The sequence below is a fragment of the Rhinolophus sinicus genome, linkage group LG03, assembly GCF_036562045.2.
Source record: "Rhinolophus sinicus isolate RSC01 linkage group LG03, ASM3656204v1, whole genome shotgun sequence".
Classification (NCBI taxonomy): Eukaryota; Metazoa; Chordata; class Mammalia; order Chiroptera; family Rhinolophidae; genus Rhinolophus; species Rhinolophus sinicus.
In genome coordinates, this window is record NC_133753.1 from 34,787,827 (window position 1) to 34,805,031 (window position 17,205).

At 34.8% G+C, this 17,205-nt stretch overlaps 1 protein-coding gene across 4 annotated transcripts in view; it reads right to left on the reverse strand.

Moving 5' to 3' along the window:
- Nucleotides 1-2,371: 2,371 nt before the first annotated feature.
- Nucleotides 2,372-17,205, reverse strand: part of PCNX4 (pecanex 4) — a 37,009-nt gene continuing 22,175 nt past the window's right edge. For 3 of the 4 annotated variants that reach the window (XM_074327407.1, XM_019750779.2, XM_019750781.2), the window contains exons 7-11: nucleotides 15,207-15,567; nucleotides 12,603-12,706; nucleotides 8,559-9,592; nucleotides 7,998-8,184; nucleotides 2,372-3,439 (exon numbers count right to left, since the gene is read on the reverse strand). In XM_074327407.1, the coding sequence (XP_074183508.1) occupies nucleotides 3,188-3,439; nucleotides 7,998-8,184; nucleotides 8,559-9,592; nucleotides 12,603-12,706; nucleotides 15,207-15,567 (1,938 nt within the window). In that variant the 3' untranslated portion in view covers nucleotides 2,372-3,187. Of the gene's footprint in view, nucleotides 3,440-5,945; nucleotides 7,160-7,997; nucleotides 8,185-8,558; nucleotides 9,593-12,602; nucleotides 12,707-15,206; nucleotides 15,568-17,205 lie in introns of those variants that run through there. The other variant, XM_074327408.1, reaches the window with a different exon arrangement.

The window sequence follows — 17,205 nt, forward strand, 5'->3', positions numbered from 1 at the left end:
TTTTTTGCTTTATTATACTTTCCCCCTCAGTTAGTAGTTATAGTTCTTTTTTTTTAAATTTCTTAGTGGTTATCTATAGATAATACAGCAAATTCTAATTTACTTGGTACTTAATAACTTCTTTCAGGATAATACAAGGATCTAGAACTCTGTGTCAACTTCTGCACCAACTTATATACTATTTTTGCCATGTATTTTAACATTTATTTTAACCTCCAAACTATTTTTTGTCATCACTATTAATATAGTTAACCATATGTTTATCTTTTTTTCTTACTGTTCATTCCTTCTGTATCCCTGAGCTGCTTCTGGATCATTTCCCTTCTGCATGAAAAATGTTCTATACTTGTTTCCTTTTATGAGAGTCTGCTGTTGAATTTATTGGGTTTGAAAGAGTCTTTGCTTTCATTCTTAAAGAGTTGTTTTTGGGGAAAGGCTGAGTATAGAATTCTGTTTGCAGTTATTGTTTTTAAGCGAATTTATCATTCCACTGATACCTGGTTTCCATATTTTCTATTGGTAAGTTATCAGTTTAATAAAATTGTTGCTCCTTTGATAATGTCTGTTAGGGCTTTCTGGCTGATTTTATGATTTCCTTTTTATATATTTTTTCTTGATATGTGAGGGTGTGGTTTTATCATGCTTGGGTCTTGCAGGGATTGATGGCCCTTAAAAAGATGATAAATTTTCAGTCATTATCTCCTCAAATGTTGCTTCTGCCACATTCTCTCTCCTTTCCTTCTGGAATTCCAGTTACTTGTATGTTAGGTTGTCTCATGGCAACTTGATATACTCATACTCTCATTGTATTTTCCATTCTTTTCTGTCAGTTTTCATGATCAGATATTTACTTCTGACCTAACTTGTAGTTGACCAATTCTTACTTTAGCTGTGTCCAGTTTCTATTAAATCTATTCATAGTTCTTTAACTTGATTAATGTATTTTTTCAGTTTGGGACTTGTCATTTCTCCTGTCTGGTTTCTAATTCTCTGCTGAAACTTTCAATCTTGTGTTTTGTATCTTTAAATGTACCAAACAGAATAATTTTCAAGCCTGTGTTTAAAAACTCCATTATCTGGATCCCTCATGGATCTGTTCTTGTTGTCTATTGTTTTTCTTGGATTTTGATCATGTTGTCTTACCTCTTCAGGTACTTTCTTTTAGATTGTCCAACATTAAATATGAAAAATTATAAAAATAACTTAAAAGATCAGTCCAGAGAAGATTTACATTTGCTCTGGGTAGTGGATAGGTACACTAGAAATCCAGGGTCACCTTAATCCACTTTTAGGGATTGAGAAGATTCAAACTGCATCTATATTTTTGTTCACCCTTAAAATTAGGATGTAGTCCTTGAGGTCTCAATCCAATGTGTGATTAGTTATTAGGGTGTCTCCCTCCAAAATTTAGAGGTCATGTAGAAAAGGAAAAGCAGCAAAGCTGCTTTTAGGCAGGGATATAGAAAACAAGGATGATATGGTGTCAGGGAAGGCCAAAAGGGGAAAAAAAGATGATTCAAGGAATGGTCAAAAACGTCAAATGCTACTTAGAGGACAAATAAGATGAGAATATAAAAGTAACTAGTTGGTTTGACAATATGAAGGTAAATAGTGACCTTAATAATTTTATTTGGGGGAACAGTAGAAATGGAATCCAGACTGGAATGGTTTGACAAGTGAATGAAAGATGAGGAAACTTGGCCATGAATGAAATAGACATGGGAATGGTTTGAGGAGCATGCAAGGTAAAGGGAAAGCATGGCTTGGCATTATGATAATGAAAATCTTTAAACAACTTAAAATGTCCATTATTTGTTATATCTATCAGTGTTACAGTCATTAAAACTGATAATTACAGAGTGTTTTTAGTATGAGAAAATGTTCATAGCAGACAAAAATACATAGAATTGTCCAGCTAGTAAATCTCAGTTGTATAAATCACAAGCCTAAGATCTGAACTCAGGTGTAACGCCAAAGCCTATCTTCTTAATAACTATATTGCTTCCCAAAAAATGACTACCATACAAATCTCATGAATTCATTAATTGAAAATTAGTCCAAAAAGTTTTTCCTTAAACATTGCTGGATTGAACTGTTCCACATACTAAATAAATGGAATAATAATAATAAAGATCTCATCAGTACATTTCAAATAATTTCCATCATTTTCGAAGAGGATGTATTACTGTATTCCCAACGTAGGAGCCTACTATAGATTTAATTGTAAATAAAGTAAGGGGTTGAAGAAATCCATGTCTCAAGTAATGCAGATTCATTCATTGTCCATCCTCATAAGTACCTATAAAAAGTTCACATGCAGCTGGATAATGAAAATAAAATCCTAATGACATTATGAAAAAATTTTCTCCCATCTCTTTCTGCCTTTAGTTCAGATATCTGAAGACACTAGTAACTAGTAGTCCTATTGGGTAAGTCTTCAGAAGCAGTAAATTTAGTTGAAAAGGAATGCATAAGGAGCCAGATCTATGGAATGGCCTCTAGCAGTCATACTCAGACTGCTCTAATGTTGCTAATCCTGTGAGTTGAATGGTGAATGGGATAAATCCCTTTCCTTTCACATATATCAAAAGGATACTTGGAAAATATTTTATTGGAAAATTTTATTACATTTTTAAAAGGTTTTTGAATTATATGAAAAGAAAGTGAACAATTATATAAAAACAATCAGACCATGTTAAATGTTAAAATAAAACACCAGTTTGAAAATACTATAAAATTGTGTTTCAAATAAATATATATACATTAACCTTCAATACCATCCATTATCATTACTCAAAAACACTGATATGTATATCTTTTCAGTATGTGAAAATTACATAGCTGTTGACTTTTGTAAGGCAAGTCACCTGTCACACATTTAAGAAAGCATTAAAAAATTTATCTAATTTTATTAAATGTTTTATATTTACCAAAGCCTACCACAATCCATAGGGCACAAATATTGGCCAACAGTTCTAACTTTTATGTTGGACATAAAGTTTTTTTTAGTTTTTTTTTAACTATTAAGATAGCTAAGAGAATCAACTTTATAGAGCTGAGCTTTTCTCAGCATCTGACTTGCGGGAGAGAAGGAAGTTCAGTGAAGTTATGAGAAAGCACACTGTCACTCCTCTAGAATGAAAAAATAGACATTTGATGACAATACATTTACAAGTCAAAATGAGCTCTAATATAAATGTATACGGACAGGTTTTGAAGAATAAATTGGATATCCCAGGGGAGGATCAGCTGCTTGTACTGTAAGGTTTCTTAAAAGTAGTGGATGCGCCTGTATACTGTAACGTTCCTCATCATCGTTTGTGGCGTAAAGCAGTTCCCATGAAAGATTGGCCCACTGACCTCTAACAGCTTCAGTATTTAACTTCCCAACTTGGATCAATAATTCTTGAAGGGTAAGTACTCTCCCAGTGTAAACTCCCTTTAAAGTATAAAAGGGGTGGGGGAGGGGAGAAAAAAGATTATATTCAGGACTTTATATTTTATTTATAAATTTAGAAAATAATTCCATTGTATTGAGGCAAATTTAAACAGAAAGTGGTGTATTAAAATGTACACACGAGTTGCTTGTCTTCAGAATCAAGAATCACCTCTATTTCGTAACTCTGAATAAAGTATCAGAGGAAAAACACCCATTTAGCCATTTCACTCAATGAACAAAACATCAAAATCTCACTACTTCTGTCCTTTCCTTCTCTATTCCTTCATCCCACCTGGCCTCAGTAATGCATAAGTCATAAGTACTAGTCAGTAGACAATCCACATAGGCTCTTTTTAAAAACAGCTTCACTGAGATTAATTCATGGTCCATACAATTTATTCATGCACAATGTACAATTCAACAGTTTTTTTTTGGTATGTTCAGATATGTACAACTATAACCAGTCAATTTTAGATTATTTTCAAGACCTCAAAAAGAAACCTTGTACTCTTTAGCTAATATACTCCTATACCTTCATTCCCCCAGTCCTAAACAACCAGTAATGTACTTTCCATAGATGTGCCTATTTTGGAAATTTCATAAATCATATAATATGTAGTTTTTTGTGACTGGCTTCTTTAACTTAGCATGTTTTCAACGTTCATTCATGTTGTGGCAAGAATCAGTACTTTGTCCCTTTTTATGGTCAAATAATAGTCCATTGTATGGATATACCACAATTTTAAGAAATCAGTTGATGGACAGTTAGGTTATGTCCTCTTTTCAGTAATTATGAATACTGCTGCTATAAACATCCACATACAAGTTTTAATGTGGTTCTGTGTTTTCATTTCTCTTAGGCATATACCTAAGAGTTGAATAACAGTAACTCAGTCATATGGTAACACTATGTTTAATCATTTGAGGGACTGGCTGGGGACTACCTGGTAGGAGCTACAAAGCAATCCACAGTTGTTCACTGCCTGTACTAAACCTGGAGGCTCATGGGAGAGGCTACACTGTGAACTGAGGACTGCCGCCACCAGTACCGGGCCTGGAATAGCTTCGCAAAAAGCTAGGACACCCCAAGGCCTGCTGCCACCTGCTGGCTCCCATAAGTTTCAGCTGCTGATAAAGACTCATGTGGTAGGCATACTGGGTGAGGCAGGGTCTTCCAGTAGAGTGGGAAAAGTTGTGGTCACCAGGTTAATACAGATTCTGGTTTGGTGCCAGTGCTGAGCCTAGAGCTACTCAGCAAAAGTCTCAGAGCACATCTGAGGCCAATTGCTGCCCACATGGAGCCCATGAACTCTGATAGCTTTTCAAGGAAGAGTGCAATTGTGGGAAAGGGTAGATGATTGCTGAGAAAGGGCCTCCTGAGTTGGTGGAGTCGAGGAGGGCGGGGTCCCAATGAGTTAGCAGGATAGAGCAGCAGAGCTCACCAGACCAATCAGATTCAGATTTGGCCTGTGGGGCGGGCTAAACACAAGAAAGATGGCGTTCGCCTGCTGGGTGCACAGCTACATGGGAGGACCCCCACATAGGGAAAATGGCGACCGTCCTCCAGCCTTTGCCTCAAAGCCACACACCTCAGTCTGACCCCCTCGCATGCCTCTGATGCCTCCTGAGTGACTGTCCCTCCGCTGGAGCTCAGGGTGAGTGCCTGAGAGCAAATGAGTCTTTGCATGGCCCCTTTAAAAGGATGGCTAGGTTTCCCGCTGCCTTCTTTTTCACCAGGTCGGTCAGAATCCCCACTGTTTTTCACAGCCAGATGTTGTAGGGGCTCCTCTTCCTCTACACCGGGCTGGGAAGTCTGGTGTGGGGCTTGGGTCGCTTGCCCTCTGGGGGGAACCTCCATGGCTGAGATATCCCTCCTGATTCTCAACCACCACACGGAGGTTTGAGGCCTGTTCTGTGTCTCTGCCTCTCCTATCAGTCTCGACGTGGCTGCTTCATATCCTTAATTATAAAACTTCTGTTCAGCCAGACTTCAGGTGGTTCTCCAGGTTGACTGTTCTCTAATCTAGTGTAATTTCAATGTGTTCACAGAAGGAAGCAGGCACAGTGTTTACCTATTCCACCATCTTGGATCTTTCTCTGTCTGTTCCCTTTTATTATTTTTCTTTCTCTTCTTTGGTTTGCATAATCTCTATTGATCTAGAATATTCTGGTTCACTAATTCTTTCTTATGCCAGTTGTTGCTTCCGTCTAGTGAATTTGTCATTTGGTTCTTTTTATTTTTTAAAAAATCATTTCTATCTGTATTGATATTCTTTTTCTATTTGATGTGAGATTGTCATACCTTCCTTTATTTTTAAATTGAGATACAATTGACATGTAACATTACATTAGTTTCAGGTATACAACATAATAATCTGATATTTGTATATATTATGCAATGATCACAGTAAGTCTAGTTAATATCCATCAGCACACTATTATAAATTTTTGTTTTGTCTTGTGATGAGAACTTTTAAGATCTACTCTCAGGAATTTTCAAATGTACAATGCAGTATTATTATTCATAGTCACCATGCTGTATATTACATCCCCAAGACTTATTTTGTAACTGGAAGCACATACCTTTTGACCATGTTCAACTATTTTGTCCACCCCCCAATCCACCTCTGGCAATCACCAATTTGTTCTCTGTATCTATGAGTTATTATTTTTAAAATTTTAGATTCCACATGTAAGTGAGATCATATGATACTTGTCTTTCTCTGTCTTATTACACTTAGCATAATGTCCTCAAGGTCCATCCATGTTGTTGCACATGGCAAGATTTCCTTCTTTTTTATGGCAGACTAGTATTCTATTGTGTATGTGTGTGTGCATGTGTATAATACATTTTCTTTATCCACTTATTCATCAATGGACACTTAGGTTGCTTTCCGTCTTCTGGCTATTGTAAATAATGTTGCAATGAAAATAGGGGTCCATAGATCTTTCAAGTTAGTGTTTTCATATCCTTTGGATAAATACCCATAAATGGATTTGCTTGATCATATGGTAATTCTATTTTTTATTTTCTGAGGACCCTCCATATTGTTTTCAGTAGTGGCTGCACCAATTAACATTCCCACTAATAATGCACAAGGGTTACATTTTTTTCACATCCTTGCCAATACTTGTCACTCTCATTTTGATGAGAATGTAACAGGTATGAGGCTCACTGTGGTTTTGATTTGTATTTCCCTGATGATTAGTGATGTTGAGCACCTTTTCCTGTATGTGTTGGCCATCTGTATGTATTCTTTGGAAGAATGTCTATTCAGATCCTCTGCCCATTTTTAAATTGGAAGGGTTTTTTTTGCTATTGAGTTGTATGAGTTCTTTATATCTGGTGTCAAATCCAAAATATCATCACCAAGACCTATGTCAAGGAGCTTACCATCTGTTTTCTTCTAGGAGTTTTATGGTTTCAGGTCATATGTACAAGTCTTTAATCCATTTTGAGTTAGTGTATTTGTTTGCTTCTCTGAGTGATACCTTTGCTTTAGTATATAAATGCTTGGTAGAGGGGGAGCAGTTACCTAAGGTCTTCTTGGCTTGCCCTCCCAGTATGGAAACTCCATCTTACAGATAGGCAAGGGTGATCAGGGCCTCAATATTATCAGTGGCAACATGTCCAGGTTAAAGCCTCTATCCAAAGAGTTGAGTTGGCCAGAAAGGAGTTCTTGACTACACATGCTCAGAACCTAGCCTCACAACAGGTACCTGAGAATAAGATGAGAAATGCTGAAGTCCTGCCTCTCTCAGAGAAACAGTTTTCCCAACTGGGAGGTAAGGAGAGAGGGAGCTGTATTCTTGGCCATACCAGTCTGAAAGTTTCTGTCTTACTGAAGTGGAAGAAAATGTGTCTTGATTCAAACACTACAACCTTTCACTGTACTTACTGGGTTTTAGTCAATTTTCTTGAATAAATGTTTCTTCATTTGCTAATGCTTTTAGGACCATTTCCAAGACTTTAAATGGTTGTTTTTTTAAAATAACTTTCATCATTTTCATTGGGGAGCACATCTGCAGAGCTTCTCAGGCTGTAATGCCAGATGTGGAACTCATAATAAGCTCATGACATTGAATCTTTCACACTGTGCACACTCGATGACATTTTAAATGCATGAGAACAAGTACTAAATCTTAAAAAAGCTATTCCCTATTTGGAGTCTTTCTTAATTTTCACAGGTCAGTTATGCTTCAAATAAAGTATAGATATCAGCAAAAGAAATACTTTGGCACTTAAAAATTAATTTTTCTTCTAGGAGTCAAATCTAAAGTGATAATTCATACATTTAAATTTAGCATAGGAATACAATGCTTTTAGTCAAATAGCAAAATACATTTACTTGGTTATCTTATAGGTCAGTTATTGTATAATGGTTACACAACATTTTTAATTGGCTCCTATTAAATTTGTAAAAGTAAATAATTAGTCATTTTAGGATTGAACTGTTGACCATAAAATGATGATTATGAATGCCTTAAATCTAATTAATGTATTTATACATAGAATGTCATATCTCTATCACTTAGTTCAAACACTTTTTTAACTTACCATATTAGGATCATATCCCAGAGAAAATAAGCATGGTTTTTCTTGTAAAATTGCTTCCTTCCATTTTTCATCAGATACCAAACCAATGTACCAGTCACTTTCATATTCTTCAAGGCAGTTAGTCAGTTCTTGAAAGTCTTCTATTGGACCTAAACTTGCTTTATCAATCATTAATTTCAGGGTATACCTAAAAAAGGGAGAAAGATTTTAGAATTTTTTATCAACTTTATAGAAGAAATAGATTTTGTTCAATCAATATTTTTAAGACATTAAACTGAAAAAATAAATACGTATTTCAGATAGAAAGGAAGAAATGATGGCATTTAAGTAAAGGAATCCACATGAAAAACAGGTTCTCCGCAGAAAGAAAACAAAAGGAGGTACAAATTAAAGTATATTCCTGATATAATCACAATACATACTAAGCATTTATTTTTTTCATTTTTACAAAAGTGATTATTTTTAAAAATTAGAAATGAAGGTGTATGTCCTTCTAGGTTACTTTAAAAATCAACATTTTTCTGCCAATGTTACAACTTATATATAATCAAAATGAATTACCTGAAAGCTTTCAGTGCTAACTGAAACAGTTCTGGCTTTTCCGTCAGCCAATCCAAGGCAACAGACCAAGGCAAAACACCATTGTAAACTCTCAGTATATGACTAGGACTAGGGTCCGTATTATCTACTCCAAATAAACTAAAATAACAAGTCATTACTGCGCGAACATAAAGGTCTTTTAAAACTGTGTCCTTTGCAATTTCTTCCAGTACATTTGGGACATTGCCTTCCAAATGAAAACATTCCAACTGCCTTAAGACAAATTGATACCATTCTTCTGGAAATAATGAGCTCATCTCCCTCATTTTGGAATTAGGCAAACAGTTAGACATCCACTCTTCAGGTAAGCTTAACAAATGAGAATGAGAACACCTGAACTCCGTGAGAGGAATATACACCATGTCTTCCTGTTTTCCTTTGTCAACAGCAGGATATCCCAATAGAACTGCTTTGTGAACACTATTTTCAGGAACTTTGCCTGTAGAATGATCATCAACACTCTGTGATTCTACTGATCCTGGAATAGGCAAATTTATACTTTGCAAAACTTTCAACTGATCTTTTTCTTCCTTTCCTTTTTTGGTGGTTGGCTCATCACCAAAAATATCATCAGACCAGTTATTTGAAATTTCTGAATTTAAACTATCTGTGTCATCTGGGGATTGGGTTTGTGGTGAAGTATTCAAAGCAGGCAGGATTATTAGAGATGCTTTCCCTTTATTTTCAGTTTTGTGAACATTCTCTTGCATGTTGGACCTTCTGGAGCAGTACTGCACAAGTATCCACAAAAGTACTTTAACAAGGTCACCTTTAAATTCTCTTAAATTATCATGAGAATCTATTATGCCAGATAGGACATTCTTCGCATCAGAATAGAGTTTCACAGGCAAAACAGTACAGGGCGTCAAGACATTTCCAAAGTGTTCATTAATAGAACATATTCTTGTATATTCTTGTTCAAAGGCATCTTCAAAAACTTCATCAACTCTTCGAGCTTCAGCAGTGTGACAGGATGTCTCTTGTAATTCTAACCCCTAAAGAGGAAATTAAAAAGTACTCAAGTTTATGATCACTTATTACACAAAGAAAAGCGATGAGTTTTGTAAATGTCCCTGGATTAGATTCTCAAAATAAAAATACCAAAAAATGTAAAAATTTTCTCTAGCTCAAGAGCTACACCTTAAGTCAAACTTAATGGCACTTAACATATCTGATGTTGGATACAGAGATAAAAAATAACCCCACTATTTCAAAAGAAATTATAGAAATTCCACTAGAAATTAACAAAACAATTTTATTGACTATGATCATAATTTTAAAAGACTGTATTTGTAGTCATCCTTATTAAAAACTTTTTTAAATGATAAAAAATTTTGGAGAAAAAGGTAAAATTGGAATTATATAATATGCCCAGCAGTTTAGTATCCTTTCCATCCTAGTTTATGTGAGAGCATTATTCTATTGTATGGATATGCATAGTTTTTTTACTATAATATAATAATAATAAAAATACAGATTTATGTATTTGATTATTGTCTGTTTCTACCAACTACAATGTAAACTCCATAAAGCATCTCTCTTTAGGTTATTACTATATCTGCAGTGCCTAAACCAGTTCTACATGGCACTTTGTAGCTATGCAAAAATATATGTTGAACAAAAGAATATTGTGAATATTCTTATATGAATTTTAAACACATTTTGATTATGGTCCTGGAAGGAATCACTTGAAGAGGATGTACCATGTCCCTATTTATTACTACTATTGTTTATTTATACATTTTTACAAAACTATCAGTGCCTTTAATAAAAGGTAATCCTGTCAGGTTGTATTACGATCCATGGAGAGGACATGAAATATGACATCAGAATCCATTTTAAATCATGGCTCTACCAGATACTAGTCCACAACCCTGAGTAGGTCACATAACCTCTCTGAGATTCCTTTTCCTTCTCTTTCAAAGAAAAATAATCCTGGCACACAGGGTTGTGAAGAGTAAAGTAAGCAATGAAAGTGCTTTGTAAACTTCAAGGCATTATATAAATGTTAGTAGATGGTATAGCTAAGCAAGCTTCTGTCCAAAAAAATTGAAAAGAAAGAAAAAAAGACTACTACCAAAAGGTATGTTTTTATACTACATATGTCAGGGAGCACAAAAGACCAATAAAAGGAACCACATTATTAGGTATTATAAGACCATACCACTTTAAAAATAGAACAATAAAAACATCCTCGAAATTTTACTTGATTTTTTTTGCCTTCTACTGGTACAGGTTAGACTAGAGCAGTGGTTTTCAAACTTTAGGTGAGTCAGAATCACTTGGAAGACTTGTTAAAACAAAGATTGGTGAGACCTCCCCCAGAGTAGGTCTGGGGTCCAAGAATTTCCATTTCTAACAAGTTCCCCAGGAGATATTAATATTACTAACCTGGGGAACTGCAATTTGAGAACCACTGGAGTAAAGGAATAGCTTTTTAGTCACCAGCAATTTTATCCAATCTGTGCTAAGACAAAAAATTCATTCATTCACTATTCATTCAGCAAACATTTATTAAGGCCCTATTATGTGCCAGGCTCTGTTTCAGGGGCTTAGATTATATACTCCAAATAAAAGCAAAGATCCTTAACCTTGTGAATTTACATTAGAGAGTAGAAGGACACAGGCAATCAAAAACAAAGCTAGTAAGTAAATTATATAATTTGTTAGAAAGTATAAGTGCTATGAAAATAAAGGAAAAGTAAAGCAAGGCAAGGAGGATTGGGAATGCTGGGTGGGAGGGTCATTTTAAATAGGATGGCCATAGACCTCATCGAAAGGTGACATTTGAGGAAAGACTTAAAGGTGGTGAAGGAGTTAGCTGTGTGGATTTGAAGAAAGAGTGTTCCAGGGAGAGGGAAGAGCCAGTAGGCTGGAGTAGAGTGAGAGGGTTAAAGTAGTAAATGAGCCCAAAGAGGAAAGAGGGAGCCTGGCCATTTAGGGCCTTGGGTTTTACTCTGAGTGAAAGAAGAGATTCACTGTAGGGTTTTGAGTAGAGAAGCGGCACGATCTGACTTAGATTTTAAAGATCATTCTAGTTGAGAATAGACTATGGGGGGACACAGGTAGAAGCAGGAGATCAATTAGGAGGCTACTGCAATTATCCAGGGAAAGGATGAAGGTGGCTGAGACCAGGGTAGTGAGAAGGGGTTGGATATAGGCTATGGCTTAAAGGCAGAGCCAATAGGAATTCTTGTTGGATTGGATGTGGGGTAGAGAAGTAAACCAGGAATCAAATATCACTGGACTAAAGCCCAAAGTTTTTTGGGCTAAGGAACCAGAGGATGGTATTGTCACCAAGGACTGCTGGGGTCTAGGATTCTCTGATGTTAAGAGGTCAAGCAAAAGAATATGAACCACCAAAAGAGACCAAGGAGGATTTACCCGTGAAACAAGCGAAAAGAAGAGATCAATTGTGTCAAATGCTGCTGACAGGTCAAGTAAGACCGGGTCTGAGCATTGATCACTGGATTTAGCAATCTGACAGTCACTGGAGACCTTGACAAGAGCAGTTTTTGGTGGAGCAGTAGGCAGACAATAGGGTCAAAAAGGTAGAATACGTTGAAGAGAGAATGGAAGAAATAAAACTGGAGGTAATGATTATAAGCAACTCTAATAAGGTATTTTCCTCTAAAAGGAAGGCGAAAAACAGGGCATAGCAGGTAGGGGCAGAGAGGTAAAATTGAGAATGCTTATATGAAATAGGAGTGAAAATAATATTACTGAGTCACACTTTTGAGATGTTTAACTAGATAGGGACAAAAAGAACAGGACTGGATGAAAAGAGGGAAGGTATATTTTGTTATTAGGCTCTATCACACAGCCAACACTAGTCTGTCCATCAATATGTGCATATTGAAATATGCTTTAAAAATCCCGAGGTGTTTTCACAGGTCATTAAAAATACTCTTTCAAATTGAGCTATTAAATGTTTGATGTGTACACAACATGTAAAATTTTACACACGTACTATAAAAATATTAGAGGTTTTAAATGCTCATTGACCTTAATGTTAATACAGCAGTAAGTATAGCCACGTTCTAGAATCATTATCCATATTAAACGATCCTGAAAACGGCCCAAATAATGAGACCCAGGTAAGAGGAGACCTAAAAGAAATTTAAAAAAAAAAAGGTAATTGTTCAAGGTTATTTTACTTTGTCATGTGAGTCTTCAAAATTGATAACACACTTGGAACTAATTCACAAGTCCTCTGACCCTCCCTTTGTATCAAGAATAGAAACAACTATTCATTGCATATCAGGAGGCATTAAATTAATTCTTTACAGGAGCAGTTGGAAGAAAAAAATCCACAGGTGATAATGCATAAGAAGTCAAGCACATATTTTCCAGACAAATATATTAGATCCTGCAATATAAAATCCTAAATACATGTTAAATATATTAGGAAAAGTATTAAATAACTGTATATAAAAGTGAACTTCACATTAATTATTTAAAACACTGTGGACATTTTTATATACATGTGTATAAAATGTTTTAATGGTGTTAAAAATTTACATAAAGTACTATCTACCACGCTGATCAAATTAAAATTTAGTTTTTCTCTCAACATTATATCTCAGATTTGTTCATGTCAACTGCAGTCATTCACGGTAACTGCACTGAGAACTCACTGTATGCTTCCAGTTGTTCACTATTTTAATAATGCTGCAGAAATCATCTTTGTGCAAGTTTGCTTGTACAGGAAAGAGTTAACATAGCAGAATCGACTGCTATCCTTTGAAAGGCCTGCTTACAAAGTCAGCTGTTGACTGGCATCTGAGAACTTGTACTTCAGGAGCATTCTCACCATGCTAACTGATAGAGCCTCTTGTGTCTAAACTGTTTGTGCAAACAATATAGTTTATACTGAACACTGGCTTTCCTTTTGGGAGTCTGGAATTTTGGTACGTGCTCAGCAGAGGGGGCCTACATGACCATCCCCCAATAAAAACCCTAGGCTCTGAGTCTCAAGCTTCCCTGATAGTCAACAGATCACACATTGTCACAACATGTTCCTGGAGAATTAAGCACAATTAAGCACATTCTGTGTGACTCCACTTGGGGGGGAGGGGATGCCTAGAAGTTTCCATCTAGTCTCTTTTATCTCATGTGACTTCTCCCTTTGCTGAGTTTGCTCTGTATCCTTTTGCTATAAAAATATCTTAGCTGTGAGTACAACTACTATATGTTGAATTCTGTGAGTCCTTCTACAAATCATAAAACCTAGGTAGGAATGGTCTTAGGGACCCCAAAACAGATGTGTAAGAGTTTCTCTAGAATTGGAATCACTGGATCATGGATTCTAAAAGTAGAATCCCTAGACCATGGGATATGTACACCTTTACTACAAGACTGCAAATTTACTCTTTAAGGTGGTTGTACAAATTTACATATTACTTTCCAGCAGGGTTTGGGAGTTCCTCTTCCCCATACCCTCATTAGTACTTGGTAATGTCAGACTTTTTACATTTTTGCCAATTAGATGCATGTAAACTGTTACCTCATTTTTTTCCCAGGAAATACTTTATAACACATTTCTTGGTTGAGTGTAATTGATTTGAAAATTAAGCATAATTTCTATTTTATTACTAAGTTTTATTTCATATGTGAATTTAACCTTACATGTATTTTTAAAAGTGGCATTAGCATTGTGTAATAAAGATTAATTGGAACTGGATAACAGTATAATAAGTATAGAATATTTCCTATAAGAAAAATAATTATTCATAAAAAATTATAATACAAAGATAAAGATTTTTATATATTATCTAACAAAATCATAGATAAATAGAAAAGTTCAACCCAAGTAAATATTTCATTCAAATTCTAATTTTAAATTGTTACTCTGCCTTGCATCAGTTTGCTAGGAAGTCATGAGACATTTCTAAAACACATTTCGGGCTAAGGCATATGGCAGGAGACAATACACTATTGTAATGCGCTTATGCCATTTCTAAAACCAACCTTAAGAAGTATAATATAGTTGAATTTGCAGTTAGCGTATGATGAAATTATAAAATTATAATTATCATATAATTAGTTCATTCTCATCAAAAATCTCACTAATTTGCATGGCATTTCATTTTGGGAGCCCACTGATCAATGACCAAAGCTTTTATGTTATCTTGTTCTGTAATCTTGTCAGACTGCTGAAGTTGCTATACAATAACTAATAAGATATGAACAAACTCCCTTAAGCTCTTCAATCTGATATTATATAAACCTAGTTTTCACTCTCTGTTTTAAGATATTGTATCTACTTGATATGAACTCATTATAAAATCATGGAAAATTTGGGAGATAACGTGTTTTCATGTTTCAATGGTGGGACTATAACCTGATTTTATTCAAGAAAATGTTTTCTAAAAATTGTCAAATCGCCTTAATGAAATTTTCCCTTAGTATTTTTCTTTTATAACTTCATTTATATCAAAATAAAGAGCAGGAGATATACTTCTATTTCACATTTAGTCTTTCTGCCTACAATCAAAGTATTAGAATCTTTAAAATGCTTGGATCAAAAAAGGCTGTTTCTGTGGGTTCATTTTTTTGTACTTTAAATACGTTAATGAGGATTTCTTAAGCACAAACCCATTTACTTACCTAAACTTCCAGCTACCATTGCAGATTGCAGTGCAGTGGTCAAACCTGGGACCATCTGGTAGTAGTAGACAGTATCTGCACACACGCAGGCTGCAGTGCCCACTACTCCTGGCCAACTCTGAGTAGGTCGGGGAAACCCCACCAAGAACAAAGGAAGGGTGAAGAGGGGGAGTAAAGGAGAAGAGAGTAGTGTAGAAAAAGCTATGACGACCAACACGAAGGGAGAGAAGACAATGTTGAGTATACATAAAGTGGTGGTTGATTTTCTACGGGTTTTCTCCATCCATGATGCCAAAAGTACAGTCACAGCAAACTGTAATTTAGAGATGAATTGAATCAGACGATCATGGATGATACCAACCTGTGGAGACATAAAATTGTTTTTATTCTTAAAGAATCTTTTTTATTCTTAAATATGATCTTTTTTTCTTATTCTCTATTCATTTCATGAATTTTCAAGATCATAAAAGGAAAACTGTGTAATTTTATTATTGCCTCAATATTTTTGAGGAAATAACCTTTGAGATTCTTTGTTATAATTTTCTCCAACTTCACAATTAATAAATGAGACCACCTTTATCAAAGTTTGGGCTTCCTTAAAAAAAAAAAAGTAGTACAAAGAGAGCTCACAGAGTGTTATCTGTACCTTAAGATTGACTAAGCTTCATATGACATGCTTGCTAAGTCAGGAGGGCTAAAAGTGGTAAATAATTAAGCAACTACCCTTAATTTATCCCTATTTTAGAGAGTATTTTACAGATTAAGAAAGAGAAGTCATGCCATAAGACAAACCTCAATAGATTGAAATCATACTAAGTATGTTCATATAAATCATGTACAGTATGTTTTTCACCCAAAATAGAATTAAATCAACAATAGAAAGAAATTTGAACATTAAAAAGACATATTCCTAAATAAACAATGGGTCAAAGAAAACAAATCACAAGATAAACAAGAAAATAGTTTGAGATGATGAAACAAAAACACAACATACCAAAACTTGTGATACAGCTAAAACAGTGCTCAGAAGGAAATTTATAGCTTTAAATGCCTACATTAAAAGAGAAGAAAGATCTTAATAACCTAATCTCCCACCTTAAGGAAACTGGAGAAATAAGAAAACAAAGAGCAAACTAAAACTCAAGTGAGCAGAAGGAAGGAAATAATAAAGATTAAAGTGGAAATTAATAAAATAGAGAATAGAAAAACTGAGAAAAGCAATGAAACCAAAAACTGTTTATTTGAGATCAACAAAACTGACAAGTGTTTAGCTAGATCTACCAATAAAAAAAAGAGAAGACTCAAATTAATTAAATCAAGAAAGAAAGATGTAACATTAACATCTTACAGAAAAAAATAAAAAGGATTATAAGAGAATACCATGAGCAACCATATGCAAATAAATTAAATCACTTAGATAAGCCTGACAAGTTTCCAAAAAGACATAAATTACTGAAACCAACTCAAGAAACAGAAAATCAGGATAGACCTATAACAAGTAAAGAAATTGAGTTAGTAATTTAAAAGCTACCCATACAGAAAAGTTGAGGCTCAGATGGCTTTCATGCTACAAAATATTTATGATACATACTGAATACTGCAAAACATTTAAGAATAATTAATATGAAATTCCCAAATCATTTTATGAGGTCAGTGCTATTATAATATCTAAACCATAAACCAAAGACATGACAAGAAAAGCTACATATATATATCTTGTCATACACACACAAACACAGATATGTATATATCTCACATAAAAACGCTCAACAAAATACTAGCCAGCCAAATCCTGCAACACATAAACAGGATTATACAGCATGACAAAGTGAGATTTATTCCAGTAATGCAAAGTTGGTTTAATAACCAAAAATCTATGTATTATACCATGTTAATAGATTAAAGGACCCAAACCACATGACCATTTCAACAGACACAGAAAAAGCACTTGACAAAATCCAACGATCTTCATGATAAAGACTTAACTAGGAATAGAATG